The following is an 18,206-nucleotide window of genomic DNA, read 5'->3' as shown; positions in this document are numbered from 1 at the left end:
AAAAAATATAATTATGTTCATCTAGTCTGGCCAACTGAATGAAGTCACCTGCCTTTCTCAGAGCTACAGGAGTAGCAAAGGTCAAGCTTATTGATGCCTGAAACAAATAAATTGATCAGCAGAATCCTCAATTCTTGGAAGACTGAAGCATTCTGCCGTTCAGTTTTCTCTCCTCTGAACACACAGCCTGAAACCTTAATTTTGCCAGAACATATGAAGCTGAAACTATTGAATTCAAAATGTGTTCTGCAACAGTAGGGTGGGGGGTAGGTCTCACCCTAAATCACAGAGGAAGCAGTTGTGAAGAGCCATGTGTCTCATGACTTTCCCAATTGCCTACAATCCCAGATAACGAATGCTCCTCTTGAATTCTCATGGGAACTATTTTTCCTCCCATTTGCACTTGATCAGGTAGGCAACCCTAGTAAACCAGACAGTAGGAACTTTAGACGGAAGTTTTCCTCACTCTTGTTTCTAGATTTGTTCCACCTTCTCAGGGATTGAAAAACTTCAGTGAGGAAGGTGATCTCTGAAGAGAGACCGGGCACTGATCTTATCGACAGAAAAAATGCCTGGAAAAACCTACTGTAAAGGATGGTTCACTCAGCTGTAGGTGAGCAATAAATCATCAATTCCAGATGAATGGCTTGCCAAATAGTTGCAGCAGGGTGTTTGTGTAGTCTCTGAACCAACTGTTCAATTTGTCACTGTATTTTTATTATTTTACATGATTGTAGCACCGAGGAGCCCCAATCCTGGAATTGCATTAGCATTGTAAAAACAATGAACAAAAAGACAGACCCGGCTCCAAAGAGTTTACAATCTAAGTCTGCAGGAAGAATGACCCTTTCAAGGTGTGCGCAGAACCTGAATCTCAGGTGTGTTAAGTCCCACAAAAATGATGAGGAGCATTTGTCCCAGATGGTCACAAAAGCATCTTGAAGAATCTGGATCATTCTCCAGGAGTTCTGAATCACCTTCTGTCTGCTCCAAAACCTGAGGTGGTTGTCATCCAAGGGACTGAAATGTATATACCCTCTTATTTGAGGAAGGTAAATACAGCCACTAAAATCTTGGGAACAAACACGGAACTGACCAAAAAAAGCCAACGGTGGGGGTAGGGGGAAAGAAATACTGAAAATGGTGGTGATCTCAATAATTACAGGTACTAGAAACATGACAGATTAATGGAAGCAAGCAAGAATGGGATTTTTTTTTTTTTTTTTTTTAATATCTTCACAACATAAACAACCCCTTTGCTGGATGTCCTGAACGAAGAAAAAAGGGTCACAATCCACAAGCATGCATCTTACTGCCAGAATTTACAGGAAACAGGACCAGGATTGGGATGAACCTCCATTGCTATTTTTGGGAACCAAGGCAAATCTTAAATATCAAACTGTCTCTTCAGGGGGTGTGGCAGGTGAAATTGCATATAGGGACAGTTGGTGGTGAACCAAGTCCTAAAGAGCTGCCCATTTTCTTGGGCTGAAGGGAAGCAAATTAGGGACAAGAAATTTGGTTAGGGGGATAAAAATGAGGTAGTCACATTGCATAATGTCCAACACACACCGGGGTCCCAAGTGGATTTAGCCCAAGCTGACAGAAGAAACCTTCGCAAGCTGGCTCTGATGGGGAGGCAAAGTCAGAATCAACACTCCAACTGCTCAGTGGCTCCTAAGAAGTAGTCTTTCTCGAGCGGAAAGAAAGGATTGTTTCTAGCATTTGCCAGTACCCCTAAAGTTCTTAACCTGAAGAAAGCAATCATTTTTGTCTTTGTGCACAGAAAGCTTGTTCACATTCAAGGCCTCAACAATTAACTTTTTGTGATTATAAAGGGAGCCTGAACCAGATATATTCTGAAGGTAGCATATGTCCCAGAACTGCAACTGAATGTATATCCTGGCTATTGTGGTGGAACAGAATAAAGAGCATGAAGAAAATCTTGTGATATCACAGGCTGCATCACAAATTGAGAAAATCTGGTACAGACTCCAGAGCCTCTTTTTTGTAATGACATTGTTTTTTGGATTTCCATTTGGAGGATTTACTGTCTTTAATAAAAGAAAGGGAAGCCCTGGAAGTGCCTACACAGGCTATAAGTACACACAAGGCTGCTGAGAATGCAATCAATCTCCTTTCAGAGAATGTTCAAGTCTTATCCCTAGGTTCTTCAGTGAAATTGTTCCTTCAAAAGTCTTTCATAGATAAAGCCTTAGAATCCATTTTAGAGATGGCAAAATTTTGACTTCTTGTATTTAAGAACTTTATATAATTTAAGTCAGAATTTTCTCACTGACTGATCACTTCTCTAGAAGAAGCCAGCCACTTTAAACCCACAATATCCTCCAAAACCTCAGAGATAAGGGAACTATCCCTTCCCTACTATTTTTCATTTTAAGGGCAATTGGTCCACCTCTGTTTCAAATATCTGTTAATCTTTAGAATGAGCTCATTCATATAGTTTACCTCCAGAATTAGAGTCAGACTGATATTGCTGCAAGGACTTTGAGGAGAGAGAATATTCCTGCAGCTTGATGGGGGAGGAGGGAGAGATGAGAAGAGGTAAACAGACTGGCGGCAAGATCCAAATCCAAGGCTTTTCCCAAAGAGAAGCAGGAAAAAGGTAAGCATTGCTTCTGCTACACAGAGGCAGAACACTTGTGGTGCAGTGTCTACTGAAGCACTTTGGCACCTAAACTTCTATCAAGTGAGCTGCCTCCATGAATGTCTGTGGGCATGGTTACCTTCAGTAGTCTGACAGATTGCTTGCTAGTGCTTTTAAACCACTAGGAGCCTAAAATTGTATTGAATGGCAAGAGTCCTCACCTGCTGATGTGTTTTCTGTATGTGTGGTTCACTCTGTACTGGGAAAGGAGATTGGAAAGTTTGCTGCACTGCTGGTGTTGGCGGTATCACAGGCTGAGTCATGGGAGGAAACTGTGGGGTAGGTAGAAGTCCAAAACTTGGCATTTGTCCATTAGGAGGGAGTGGGACCTTTAGGGGAGGAAAAAAAGGTTCATTTTCAGTCTCAGTGAAAAAATTACTACTTTAACAATAATGATAAGCTTGGCTTGATTAATGGAAAGCTGCACATATTTTGCTCAGAGCAGCATTACAAGTTTTATATGAAAAAGCACGTATATACATTAACTATTTGGGTTCATACATGCATTTATTTAGCTCCCTAGTTGTGTGGCCCCTTTCAAAACTCAACTGAAAAATTTTGCATGCAATATGTCATTAGAATATGTAAAATACATTAACATGCACTCACAATGCAACTTAGTTCTAAACATTTTCTACTCTAGGGGACTGACAAGGCTCTGATGTTGCAAACACGTTTAATTTTCCATATGTATGTACTGCAATTGAAGTCAATGGAACCACACATGAAATTATGGATGTGTATAAGTAGTTTACCAAAGCTAATGGTGTATACAAATGTATTTTTTCATATTTAACAGATTTCCTTCCAGTTCCATGCATCAAAAATACTAAATGATTCCGTATGAAGAGCAGACATTCTAAACATGTATTAATAAAAGTAACAAATTTCAAAGGAAATAAATCTTAAGAGTAATTCAAAGCTACCTGGTGATGCATTGGATCTTGCTGCATTCCCATCAGCCGCGGTTGAAATGGGTCTATATTTGGGAGCTGTGGATATACCGGCTGTTGCATACCTTCTCCTGGAAATCCACTAAAAAACAGATAATTACTCTGCAGCAGCAAGGCAATGTTAATATGTAAACATTCTGTTTTTACATTTAAATCTCATTGCTGCTTCAAATTTAGATAAAAATTTAGCTGAATACTCCATAGAAACCAATCATCCAATTATCGGTAGAGCTGGAAGTGATTTCTTTATTTAAGGCTACCTAAAACTTTGCATTGTAAGACCACATTTTCACTGATAACTTTGCCATGACTCTGCCACAGATTTCCTGTGGGATGCAAGACAAGTCATTTAAACCAAACTTTTCAGTGTGAGTTCTTGTTTTCTGTCTGCCCAACCTGAGATAGCTGGGGCCTGATTTCCAGAAATGCTACATACTCAACTGCAACTGGAATCAGGAAACATAGGAGCTGTATTTTAAACATTTAACATGCTATAAATACAATAAGTGCTCTAAAAAAAAATCAGGCTCAATATGGCCTCAAGTGGTACAACCCAATATTAGTGGATACTTTCGATAGTTTTGGTCTTAATCTTTATGTGCTTTAGTACCTACCTGTAAAATGGGGATACTACCACCAATTTACTTCACAAGGGTGTTGTGAAGAGCAGTTCATTAATATTTGTGAAACATTCAGATGCTATGGAGACGAGCACCATAAAAGAGCTTATGAGGAAATTAACAGTTCTGCATTCAGTGCGACGTTTGGGTCGTGTGTGACAAATAAGACATGAGGCCACATATTCAATATTTTTGTTTAGCTACTTAGTAACTACCGATTCATTGAGCACCATCCAGCCTGTGCACTGAATGAGGCAGGGCCATTACAGGCAAAGTATGTAACATGTAATTTAAGACTACCACAATGCGTACGGACAAAGGGGACGAATTGCAGTTGCACACGAATGAAGGATGCACTTAACTCTGAGTGCTTAAGGTTGCAAACTCAATTTTCTTTTAACAATTCTGTGTTCCTTCCACAGCCAGCAAAGCAGTCAAGTTAATTTTATTAAAAAAAAATGCCTTGAAATATCCAGCTTTAAAAAATACAAAACTGAAATCTTGTACCTATAACTAGATGAGCTGTTAGATAACTTACAGAACAGATTCTTCACCCAATTCTGTGACATGCCAAACTCGTACACAGTACCGTTGAAATAAAAATAATGTAGTCAAACAATCATCAATATCTAAACTTAGACTCTTTATTTCTATATTGTCATAACCTAGAATTTTAACCGAAGCTTTCTTGTATTCATATGAATCTTATTACTTTGATTTTACCACACATCACAAAACTTACAATGGTGGTTGAGAAATGGAAGGAGACTGAGTTGAATCCTCTTTCTTTGAGTCTTCTACTGCTTCTGGCTCATCATCATAGTCAAATCGATCTAGCAGCTTCTGAAAAAAGTTACATTGAGCCAACTCCACTTTTCTTAACATTTTATAGTGAGCAGCTAAAATATTTCTATTACATTAAGGATTTAAATGTCTGACTATAAAATTTTAGCAACTCTGGGAACTAAAGACAGAAGATATTTACTCAAGAAGCAAAGAAAAAGACAGTTACCTTTTTTCGTAACTCGTGTTTTGAGATGTGTTGCTCATGTCCGTTCCATTGTAGGTGTGTGTGCTCACCACATGCACCTGTGCAAGAAGTTTTTCCCTCAGTGGTAGCCGTAGGGACTGGCTCTGGTGCCCTCTGGAGTGGTGCGCACATGCAGCAGTATAAGGGGCACTGCCGGCTCCCCCCAAACTCTCAGTTCCTTCTTGCCAGAAACTGACAGTGGAGAAGGAGGGTGGGTCATGAAATGGACATGAGCAACACATCTCGAAGAACACTAGTTAAGAAAAGAAGATAACTGTCTTTTCTTCGAGTGCTTGCTCATGTCCATTCCATTGGAGGCAACTCCCAAGCAGTACCACCGGAGAAGCAACACAGCTCTGCCAAATCCAGAGTCATCTCTTACTTGCTGGGTGATGGCATAGTGAGTCATGAATGTGCGTACCGAAGACCACATCGCAGACCTGCAGATGTCCTGGATAGGGACATGCGCCAGGAAGGCTGTCGAATACACTTGAGCCCTGGTCGAATGGGCCTTCATTATAGGTGGTGGCTCGGCCTGAGCCAGCTCATAACAGGTCTGGATGCAGGTGGTGATCCCATTCGAGACCCTCTGCGAGGACACCAGGAGACCCTTTATCCTGTCCGCTGTTGTGATAAAGAGCCGGGTTGACCTATTAAAGAGCTTGGTGCGCTCCAGGTAGAACACTAGAGCGTGCCGGACATCCAAAGTGTGTAGCCGCCTCTCCTCATTGGTCGAGTGTAGCTTCGGACAGAACACCGGGAGGAAGATATCCTGGTTGACATGAAAAGGGGACACCACCTCAGGCAGGAAAGCCAGATGAGGTCACAGCTGGACAGTGTCCTTGCAGAATACCATATATGGAAAGTCCGAAGTGAGGGCCTTAAATCTCAGATATGCACCTTGCCAAGGTAATGGCTACAAGGAAAGCAACTTTCCATGACAGATGGGAAATGGAACAAGAAGCCATAGACTCAAAGGGCGAGCCCTTGAGCCTAAAGAGGATCAGGTTGAGGTTCCATTGGGGAACCGGGTCTCAGATTGATGGGAAGAGCCTTTCAAGGCCCTTTAGGAACCAGACAGACATCTCATGCGAGAACACTGATTTGCCCTGAACACACGGGTGGAAGGTCAATATGGCTGCCAAGTGCACCTTGATAGAAGAAAGCGTGAGGGCATGGTGCTTTAGGTGGGGCAGGTAATCCAGAATGGACTGCAGAGATGACCGGTTCAGGGAGATGCTACGCTCCAACGCCCAGCAGAAGAACCGCTTCCACTTTGCCAAGTAATTAGCCCTCCCCAGAGCGTTCTGCTTTCCAAGAGAACCTGCTGTACCTGACTAGAGCAGGCCTGTTCCTCTGGGTTCAGCCACGCAGCAGCCAAGCCATGAGATGAAGAGAGGGAAGATTTGGGTGCAGGAGCCAACCGTGGTCCTGCGAGAGTGGGTCCAGGCAGCTGGGCAGTGGCCATGGAGCAGCCACAGCCAGATCCATGAGTGTGCCAAACCAGAGCTGGTGAGGCCACACCAGGATGATTATAATGACTCACGCCTTGTCCCTTTTGATTTTTGATAGGACCTTGCTGATCAGTGGAATTGGCGGGAATGCGTACATCAGATCCCCTGCCCATGACAGGAGAAAGGCATCGGAAAGGGCGCCCCTGCTGAAGCAGAACTGATGACGCTTCCTGTTTGGTCTGGTGGCGAACAGATCCATTCGGGGAGGCCCCCCCCACTTCTGGAAGAGCACCCGGACGACCTCCAAGTGGAGTGACCACCCGTGGTGAGAGAAAAAGGACCTGCTGAGGCAATCCACCAGCTTGTTTCAGACACCGGGGAGATGCGAAGCTTCCAGGTAGATCGCGTGCCGGATGCAACAGTCCCACAGGCAGAGTGCTTCCTGACAGAGAGCTGACGAGTGCACTCCCCTGCCTGTTGACATAGAACATCGTGGCCACGTTGTCTGTCAATACCTGCACTACCCCACTGGACAACTGTAGCAGGAAGACACCGCAGGCTAGGCAGATGGCTCTGAGTTCCCTGACGTTCATATGTAATGCCACCTCATCTGGAGACCACGTCCCCTGGGTCTGCAGCTTACCAAGATGTGCTTCCCAACCGAGGTCGGAGACATCCAATATCAGGGAGACCATGGGCACTCAAACGGCACTTCTTCCAGCACCAACCCTGGGCCAGTCCACCACTGGAGAGAGGTAAGCACCTTCGACGGGATCGTGATGACCGTGTGCAGGTGATCCCTGGATGGGGAATAGACTGTCACTAGCCACAACTGAAGGGGCTGCAGTCTGAGCCTCGCATGATAGACGACATAAGTGCACACTGCCATGTGACCCAATAGTCTGAGGCAGACCTGGCCCATGGTGAGCAGATGTGCGGAGTTGCTGTCAACAAGATCTGACATTGTCCTGAACCTCTCCTGTGGCAGAAATGCCCTGGCTCAGGTAGACTCGAGTACCGGTCCAATAAACTCTATCCTTTGGACCAAGTTTAATGTTGATTTTTGCTCATTTATCAACGGGCCCAGGGCACGGCACGTGGCTTGCAGCACGGTGACACTGAGCTGGACCTGGGTCCTGGAGTGGCCCTTGATGAGCCAGTCGTCGAGGTATCGGTAAATCTGGATTACCCCGACGTTTGACGTAAGCCGCCACCACTGACATGCACTTGGTAAACACCCTCGGGACTGTTGCTAGAGTGAAAGGGAGCACTGCAAACAGGTAGTGGGCAGTCCCAACTGTGAAGCACAGGAAAAGTCTGTGTCCGTGGAATATCGACACATGGAAGTAAGCATCCTTCAAGCATCTGAGGGCGGCGTACCCATCTCCTGGATCCTGGGAAGGAATGATGGAGGCCAGGGAGACCATGCGAAACTTCAGCTTCTTGATATACTTGTTGAGGTCTCGCAGGTCCAGGATGGGTCTTTGACCCCCCTTGGCCTTTGGGATTAAAAAGATAACAGGAGTAAAACCCCTTGTCCCTGAAATGTAGGGGGACTTCCTCCACAGCTCCCACCTGCAGAAGGCCTGCACCTCGCAAGTGAGCAGAGTCATGAGAGGGGTCCCTAAAGAGGGACTGGGGGGCGGGGACAACGACGGAAAGGACAGAAATAAATTGAAGGGTATAACCCTGAGCCACAGTGCTGTGAACCTATCGGTCCAATGTTGTAGAGGCCCAAGCAGGGAGGAAAAGGGACAGGGGGTTGGAGAAAAGCCAAGAAGCAGGATCCAGGACACAGGCTGGAAAGATTGCCCTTGAGCACACCCTTAAAATGCGTGCTTACCACCCTGCTGGTTGTGGGTGGAGCTTGAATGAGCGGAAGATGTTGGCTGGTGGCCTTGCCAGCACTTATAACCCTTGCCCTTCTTGTGGAAGGGCTCTGACTGAGGCCGACTCCCCAACCTCTGGGACTGTTCCAGCTTAAACCGCTTCCTTGCTGGCCCCGGAATGTACAGGCCCAGGGTCCACAGGGTTGCCCTTGAGTCTTTTAGACCATGCGATTTGGTATCTGTTTGTTCAGAGAATGGTGCCATGCCATCGAATGGAAGGTCCTGGATCGCCTGCTGAACCTCAGTCGAAAGGCCCGAGGATTGTAACCAGGACACTCACTTCATGGAGATGGTTGAGGTCATGGTTTGGGCTGCAGAGTCCGCCACATCTGAGGCCACTTGGGAGGCTGCCCTTGCCACCACCTTGCCCTGATTGAGGATTGCCAGGAATTCCTTCCTGGACTCCTCAGGCAGCGAGTCTGAAAATTTGGCCATGGACCACCAGATATTAAAGTCACAGCAGCCAAGCAAGGCCTGATGGTTGGCCACTCGCAGCTGGAGGCTGGAAGATGAATACATTTTCCTTTCAAAGAGATTGAGCTTCTTTGTCTCTTTATTTTTGGGCGTCGAACCTGGCTGACCCTGCCAGTCATGCTCATTGACTGCAGATACCATCAGTGAGCTTGGGGCAGGGTAAGCATACAGGTATTTGTAACCCTTAGAGGGCACATGATATTTATGTTCTGCCCACTTGGAAATGGGGGGCAGTGACGAAGGCATCTGCCACAGAGTCTTAGTAATTTTTGCCACTCCCTCGTGCACGGGCAATGCCACCCTGGCAGGGGCTGCCAAACTTAGCATGTCGAAGAGGGAGTCTGAGGGCTCCGCCAACTCCTCAGCTTCAAGCCCCATGTTTGAGGTAAACCTCTTTAAGAGCTCTTGATGAGTCTTGGAATGGGGGACTGGGTGAGAGGCTCCGTAATCGTAATTGTGAGACGAGGATGAAGAGGAGGCGGGTACCAGTGGGTCTTCCATCTCCGTCACTTACTCCACGGGCACCTCCGCCGTGGCCGGGTGACCCTGAGGGGTCTGCTCTAGGGTCACATCTGTGTCGGGGGGCAATGGGGGAGCGAGACATTCGCCGACCGCTTTTCCGAAGCCCCCAAGGCCGACCTATGTCCCTGTGAAGGCTGTGGAAACCCCCAGGGATTCCAGAGGTACCAGGGGCAGGCCACTGGTCCTGAGGCCATGCTACACCAGGTGGTGCTGTGGGGAAAGCCAGTGCCCCCGATGGATGGCCCTGACCCGCTGGCAGGGATTCCTCCTCACTGTCAGACCCCGAGAAGGAAGGTCTACATCTGGGGGACCAGGACAGTGCTGAGGCCGTGTGCCTACCCTGTCCCATTGTTGCTGACCTCGCAGCTCCACTGAGGATCTGCATGAGGGTGATGACCCCTTGTGCCGCAATCCCAGTAACTGGTGGTGGCATTCGGCAGATCAGCGACAGTAACCTGGCGATCTACACCTGATGCTTAGTGAGCAATCAGTTGAGTAGCAACAGGAGTGAGTGGGCCCCTGCGCCGGGGATCGTCGGCATGCCTGTGGCGAACTGTACTGGCATTCCAGCGACCGGTAACAGCTCCCTGGACTGGTGGCTCAAACTGCTGGAGCGGTGCCGTACACTGGGAGAGCGGCTTGGGCATTCCCAGCTCCGGGGCTGTGGGAACGGGTGCCGCATCTCTGAGGGTCTGCGCTGTTCCACTGGCGATTACCTCCTCGAGCCTGAGGAGCACTGCCTGGAGTCTGGGGACTGACATCCAGGACTCTGATGGGTGGACCAGACGTGGTGGCTCTGCGCAGGTAAGCGCTGGCAGGACACTCCCTGTGGTGAGGAGCAGTGCCGCACTGATGGGGACCGTTGGAAGGGTCCCAAGGCAGATTTTCCCCTGAAGCGGAACACTTCCGTGGCCGGCACCAGTAGGGACAATGTCCTTTGCATCCTGAAAGGCCTCTGGTGTGGATGGCACCACCAGGTGCCGAATGCATCTGTCGCTTCCTGGGGTGGCGGGCTGGTCCTGGAGTGGGCTAGGCCGCTCAGCAGGAGTTGTGGCCCGACCTTCGTCTGGAGGTGAAGAGCTGCCCCTCACGGGTCTTTGCTCCCCTCTGGCCCTCTCCTTCTCTTTATGGGACAAGAGAACATCCGCTCCCAGCCTTTCTTTGCTTTCTAGCTGGTGCTGGGGAGGGGGATCAATGCCGATCCGCAGTCGGGCGCTGGTGGCACACTCCGCACCAAGGCCACGGTGCTAGAAGTGGAGTCCGATCTAGACGACTCTGGTGCTGGTGTAAGTGCTGACTGCATAAGGAGCTATTAGAGGCGAATGTCCCACTCCGTTTTTGGTCCAAGGTTTAAAACTTTTACAAATGCAACACTTGTCACTAATGTGGGTTTCTCCCATGCACTTCAAACAGCTACTGTTACGGTCGCTGACTGGTATAGGTTTTCTGCAACAGTCACAGGGTTTGAAGTCACGTCAGGGACTACAAACTAACACTAAACTACAGGAAGGGAACTAAACACTAACAACTTTTCAACAACTATATATATCAAAATTCACAACAAGCAGTTAAGGGGAGTAAGCTTGCTGAGGTAAGGTGATGTTCCAGCACCATCACTGGTGATAAGAAGTAACTGAGGGTGGAAGGAGCCAGCAGCACCCATTATACTGCGGCATATGCACAGCACCCCAGAGGGCGCCAGAGCATGTCCCCTACGGATACCACGGAGAGAAAAACTTCTGGCACTAGTGGATGTGGCGAGTACAAACACCTACAATGGAATAGACATGAGCAAGCATTCGAAGAAAAGTAAAGTTTACTTAAAGAATAGATCTAACTGTTCAAAACCAGTTTTATTCAATTTTTGAAAGCAAAAGGTCTATCCTGAATACAGGAAAACAAGAAAACCAGTGATTTGGAAGTCAAGGGATCAGAGGGAGTTGATTTTTTTGTTCTAGCGGTTGGACATTTGGGGGTGGGTGCACACCTCTTCGCACAAAACATCATTTGGAATATTTCAGAGCTCAAGGTGAAGTCCATGTAGCCCCCAACAACCAGAGCTTTTCAGAGTCCCTGGCTTTGGGGCAGGGCACAGGCACATCCCAAAACTGGGGATCTGCACTGACAACTCTCAAAGGTGAACTTAAATTCCTGTATTTCCATCTTCCTATTAGTTACTATGTTAAAATGATCATTATAAATGCAAACAACAAACAAATGACTTACCTTATCAAAAGACGTTTTTTGCTCAGGGGGTGGAAAAGCAGCTTTTTGTTCTGGTGGTTGTGTTGTCGTAGTCTTCAATTGAGCAGTAATAGCCTGAACCTGAGCCATCACAGTATTATCTATGACTGGAGACTGGGGTTTTGGAGGCTGCTGAAAAGTCTGAAGAATCTGCTGAAGCTTAACAGAATAGATATCAAATCAAAATGAGTTTTTCTATTTAAAAAAAATATTTTTGAACTCTTAACAGAATACAGACAGAATGTAAGACAGATACAGATATCAAAATGTACACTAGGCGAGGTGGTTAGTTTTAAGAGGAGGTGACATACTTGTGTGCAGGTATAGCACTCATTTGTTTACTCTTGATAGTTATATGGGTACCAGCAATGGATTTGTTGGGCGGGAAGTCACTAGGAAGCAGGAGATTCATACAGACCCTCTTGATACGTTTGGCCCTGCTCATCCTCCCCTGAGACAATCAATTATGTTCCTCCTGAAAATAGATTCTCCTTACAAGCCCCACCAGAGCTCATTGGTTTAGTTTTTGCACTCTAGCCCCAGTAAAGTTAGTAAAATGGCTGCTAGTGCAGAAGGTGAACAATGCCCTACATGCAATTTATTAGTCACAGGGGTTGTCTGTTGTAGATGAAAGCAAATATACACAGTCTTGACAAATATATGAGAACAGCATGAACAGAGTGAATACTGCCATAAATCCAGGTTGGAAATTTTGTTTGCTCTAATTCAGAGGAGGATTTACAAACTGAGTAATTCAGGTCAAAAGCATATTCAGTGGATTAAGGCGGTCTCTCCCCTTAAGGGAAATATGGTGTCATCAAGAAAAACTTAACCTGATTTTCCAAAGCATCTAAAGTCTAAAAACCTATCAATATTAAAAAGAATGAATGGCAGGAGTGAATTCAGAGAGCTTGTTTTGAATATAAAATCTAATCCAACGATCTAGGTAGAGAAAGGTTTCAGAGTAGCAGCCGTATTAGTCTGTATTCACAAAAAGAAAAGGAGTACTTGTGGCACCTTAGAGACTAACAAATTTTCCTTTTCTTTTTAGGTAGAGTAAGTTTATATGATCCACAGGCCCCCTTCTAATACTTCAGAAGCAAATGGATGATTGAGTGATCCTGCTCACTCTGCAAATGTTTCATGAAGGGTGCTAAGAAAAGCATAGCAGAGAAAGGGTTTCTGGATAATAAGTGCAATACACTGTTCATTACATTGATAATTTAACAGTGAAGGTTACTGGAATGTGTCAGTGAATTTTCCACAAAAATATTGTCAACTGGATGTTTTACTCATAAAGACCATCAAATGTTCAAATAAGTTACCTTAACTCTTAAATTCCATATTTTTAAGGGTTTTATTTGGGGGAGGGGAGGGGTACAGTATTACAGATTTTGTATCAAGGCTGTAGAAGCAACTGCTGTAACTAAGTTAGGTGATTTGTGTGAGAATTAAAATTACAAGTGTAACTGAAATACAGTTGTTACCTGTTGTCCTTGTGTTGTCTGAAATAACTGAGCTACAGCTGCAAAGGCATCAGAACTAGGCAACTGTGATACAGTAGGTACTGAATTACCACTGACTTGGGTGGGTTCAGATAGAACCTTTGCTGGAGGGGGTGGTGAACCTGCAAGAGAATTACAACATTGAAAACCAGTCCACTACAATGTAAGATATTAACAGTCCACGTGTGTAATATAAAATATTTTACCGTCCAATGAAGAGATAAATACTCATTACTTTGTAAACTTACCTATCCCCCTCAAAAGAATCACTGATGTACATTAAATTCAGCCAATCAATGCATCTGTATTCCGGTTTATACCACTGTGAACTAGCCCTGACAACATGCTCTAACATTCCTTTAGGTATCCCATTTACTATCTAGCACCTGCATGCTCTGTATTCAATGACAGAAAACTATGAATACTGGACCTCATAGGAGGGAGTGCAATGCATGAAACTTTCACCCAATGTTCCATTGATAGTATTACAATTTTTTTTTAGAGGAGTTGAAGCTGAAAACTTACCTACTGAAATAGCACCAAACACTGCATATCAATACATTTGTAAAACAAGTTCAATTGCAAAGTTTAAGTTCGACTATTAATAATTCTTTCATTCAATGATTTATTTCAGGTTCCTATCCAATGGTTTATTTAAGGAGAAACAATATAGTTTTCATGATTCATCCATCTAAGACAGAGCCATGTAGAAACTATTACAGGATCTGTTATGGCTATTAGTTTCTCTTAAAAATCTCATTTAATCTATTTCTTATGAGCAACTCTTTCCTGTTATATATTTCCTATACTGCTGTAGAAGGAACTAGCAGTAGTACAAACCAAACTTCACATATAGAAGATTAAGTTCTCTAATGCAAAAACATCTTAAACTACTATTTCCCGAAAGGACACATTCGCAATGTGTTTAATAAACTTATGTGATCAGTTCAACATATTTTAATATATTCATAGGAATTTAAGGAAAATCTAATAGCAAAGCTATGTTTAGGACTTTGGTTTTTTAGTACCTATCCGTTGCACTTAATTCTTACACAAATGTTTTAGTGGTAGAAAATAAATTAACAGATACAATGTGTAGGAGTTGTGGATGAAAAGTAAATATATAAATACATTTTATTGGGAAATGCACTTTTTTTTCATTGAAATAATATAAACAACTTCAATCCTTTTATACTTAAGGGATACAGTTAAACACTAAGTATCAGAAAAAAAGTGAGAACTCTAATAGATTCCTTATTATGGCTGAATACAAAATTAAATACAGTAAAGATATTACTATACTGTTCTTAAGTGGGAAAATGACGCAAACATACCTGCTTCACAATATCTGAGAGAAAAGGTGGATGAGGTAATAATCTTTTATTGGAAGCTTGTCTCACCAATAGAAGTTGCTCCAAGAGCTCTTCCTCGGGTCTGGAAAACTTACTCAGGCCCTGTCTACACTACAACATTGCTTCCGTCAATGTAAGTCGCCCACTACACTGACCTAATAATTCAAATTCTGTGAGAGGCGTAGCGCTTAGGTCGATGTAGTTAGTGCAACGCAGTGTCCATGTAGACACCACATTACTGACATCGCCTGTGGGTTGTCAGCTCCATGGGGGGTAGAGGGGCTCCAGCTGTCAGTGCCCCCAAAAAGTTAAATCAATGGAAGCACTCCAGGTAAGGACACGCACTTTTGACAGAGGTAGTATACTGTGGACATGAACTACCACAGTATGTCGACCTAACTTAGGGTGACTCAATTTGTAGTGTAGACAAGGCCTGGGTAAGTTTCCCAGACCTGCAGAAGAGCTCTGTGTAAGCTTGAAAGCTTCTCTATCTCATCAATGGAACTTGATCCAATAAAAGATATTACCACTTTGAGGGGCTAATATCCTGGGACCAACACAGCTACAACAATATTGCATATCACAATGCCTGACTTATTTCTATGAACCTGTGGATCTGTTGACAGTTTAAATAACTGCAGTGTTGACTTACAGAAAAGGAAAGCAAACAACATTCTGAAAAATTTGTTTTCCCAGAAGTCAAATGGAAACATTACAAAATATTTAATCTTGCAATGTTTCCAAGAGCGTGATTCTGCTCAGAAAAGTTACATCTCAAGACCTGCTCACGGCGTGTATTCAGTTACACTGCTTACTTATGGGACAAAAGTAAGTTTACTATTTTTTACTCTTTGCTGGATAGGCTCCGCAGTGCTATGACTGAGCTGGATTCTATTCCATGTAATGCATTAACAGAATTGTTTACTGCAGGGGCAAATTATTCCCTCTCTTACACTTATGAAATCCCTCTGAAATCAGTAAGGTTGCACAGCTAAATCCGAGGGAAAGGAGTTTGGTCTGCTAGTTACCAGTGGCAGTACGGAAAAGAAAAAAATACAGATCACCGGTCACATCTCAGGGTGAGTTTTGCAAGGCTTTCAGTGAGTTACTAGGCATAGCAAGTGATGTGTCTCAGATCTGTTTTTCTGTATGTTTAGGAAAAGTGACAATAGGTGATATCTTCCTAAACATTATTGAAAAAACACTTCACAGAAATCTTGTGAGCTGACACCAGGCCTCACTTATACCAATTTAAGCCATGTACAATACTGCACACCATTCAACACCAACCCTGTATCAAAATACAAGAACTGGGGAGGCGGGGTGTCAGAAGTACAATCTGGTTATACAGGATGAGGATGGAGATGTGTGCTGCAGATGGTGGAAGGAGATAGTACAGAGAAGGCAAAAGATTGAGAAGGGGAACCGGAGAGTGGAGAATAGGTGGGGTGTTGAGTGACAATTATTTTCTTGCATTTTATGGCTAGCACCAATGTGTTATTCAGTCTAAATAACCTTGCCTCAAGATTTTTGTGTTGCAACAATACTAGTCACTAAAAATATGCTGTGTAGGTAATAATATTTTAATATACTTTAGGGCATGAAGTTTCTCCATTGTAAAATGTTCCACACTTTACTGAATCAGGTGCTTAAAGAAGGAACATGGGAACTACACACTGGGAAGTAATAATAAGTCTCACAGATACAAGAAGAAAATTAAGAAGGGAGTCATTTTTAGTGGGAACATTACTATCAACACCCAATAGGTCTATACATACACCTCTATCCCGATATAACGCGACCCAATAGAACACGAATTCGGCTATAACAAGGTAAAGTAGCACTCCGGGGGGCGGGGCTGCGCGCTCCGGTGGATCAAAGCAAGTTCGATATAACACGGTAAGATTTTTTGGCTCCTGAGGAGTGTTAAATCGGGGTAGAGGTGTAATCTGTTGTATGGAAAGACCCAAAGCCATATCAGTTCAAATTTTGATATTTTTCCAAAAAACATATGTATAAATATACAGCACCAACATTTATTCAGAACGTGTTCAGATTCTTCTATATAATTTTTGTGATAAAAGTGAATTTTGAAGTGCGTTAGTGAACTTGATTTACAAACACGAGGTACTTTTACCTTAGTGTACCAAATAACAACAAGTCATTGGTTCCATAACTTTTAATTTACTAGTTGTACTGACATTCGTACCTTCATTATTTGTAGCATTTTCTGCCATCGGGGCTGCACTACTAGTTCCTGCTGCCATATCCAGGAGAGGCTGAATGATCTCTATTTTAAACACTCCATTTTTCTGCCAAAGGTTCAGGACACGAACTATCTTACTCTGTTCAAATAACAGAAAGTATTAATATAGAACAAAATATTCCTAATGCATAAGCTCTAAATTTAGTTCTTGCACATAAGAAGAAAGTGGTAACTGGATCAGTGGTCTTGAAGCAGCATGCTCAAATTTTAGACGCAGCTTGATTCCTTGTTACACAGGTTAGCAGGATCCACACTACTAGACCCCCCCCTCTTCTTTTGATACACTGAAAGAGCTTGTGCCACTCTCTAGCAAACTCCTCTGGCAAACCAAAAGACCATTAAGAGTTGCATCCAGTCATACGGCTATTCAGGAGAGTCTGATGTGGTCTTTGGAAGAATCCCAGAAGGGGAAGGCAGAGAAGAGCCAAGAAAAGGTGAGAAAGACAACAAAAATGCAGCAGTGAAGTGGGAAAGTCTGACAAAAGGGAGTGAAAGGAAGTGAAAAGAAAATGCTAGAACAGAATTTTGAAGTCGGAGGGGGGAAAAAAAATAAGACTATCTGCATTTCTTTCAGCTACCAGTCCAATTAACTGCAACAAGTCCCTCACAAGAAGGATGCCTGAAAAGGAAATAGTTTTGGCATGGTCTCCAACTGGACAAAGGCATGAACACAACAAACAGAATAAGTTAAAAAAGATTTTTCATCATCAGGACCTCCGCTGAAGTATTACCTCTAATATTACCACTACCCACACAAAGACGAAGATGGCATTGCAGTCAAGGCAGAGAACCACCAAATTAGCTTTCATATAAGCAGGAACACACAATTAAGAATTCAGCAATTCACAACATTTAAGAAGTTTTAGCTATACCTTGTCTTCAGATGGACAGAGATATAAATACTGGAATGTGGCAGTTATATTTTTAGAGAATCTTGGCCCAAAAACATCCTTGTCTGTTCCAAATTGGTGACGAGACTGACGAACAATAGAGTCAATAACATATAATCCAGGGACTTTATATTCTGGTTTGCACTGAAAAGAGATTGTTCCCAGTTATTGCAGGGTAGCATATACAGTACTAACAGCGTAACCCCCTAATGCCCCAATAGGTTTCAGAATCGCTACAAGCAACCTGCACCTTGTACTTAAGGTTTTCCTGCAGGTCCCAATAGAAAACTTGAATTCTACTATTTACAGTTCTCTTTTTACCAGTACTATAGGGCTGTA

General features: G+C 43.9%; 1 protein-coding gene across 2 annotated transcripts in view; it reads right to left on the bottom strand.

The window, feature by feature from the left end:
- Window positions 1-18,206, bottom strand: part of SCAF4 (SR-related CTD associated factor 4) — an 81,088-nt gene that overhangs the window by 35,388 nt on the left and 27,494 nt on the right. Inside the window, exons 4-10 of one of the 2 annotated variants that reach the window (XM_037905235.2) lie at window positions 17,850-18,011; window positions 16,921-17,056; window positions 13,342-13,481; window positions 11,837-12,013; window positions 4,984-5,081; window positions 3,595-3,703; window positions 2,830-2,997 (exon numbers count right to left, since the gene is read on the bottom strand). In XM_037905235.2, coding sequence (XP_037761163.1) covers window positions 2,830-2,997; window positions 3,595-3,703; window positions 4,984-5,081; window positions 11,837-12,013; window positions 13,342-13,481; window positions 16,921-17,056; window positions 17,850-18,011 — 990 coding nt within the window. Of the gene's footprint in view, window positions 1-2,829; window positions 2,998-3,594; window positions 3,704-4,983; window positions 5,085-11,836; window positions 12,014-13,341; window positions 13,482-16,920; window positions 17,057-17,849; window positions 18,012-18,206 lie in introns of both variants that reach the window. The other variant, XM_037905228.2, reaches the window with a different exon arrangement.

Source organism: Chelonia mydas, chromosome 1, assembly GCF_015237465.2.
Source record: "Chelonia mydas isolate rCheMyd1 chromosome 1, rCheMyd1.pri.v2, whole genome shotgun sequence".
NCBI classification, from domain to species: domain Eukaryota; kingdom Metazoa; phylum Chordata; order Testudines; family Cheloniidae; genus Chelonia; species Chelonia mydas.
Note: the sequence above shows the minus strand (reverse complement) of the source record. Positions and strands in the feature narration are given on the sequence as shown.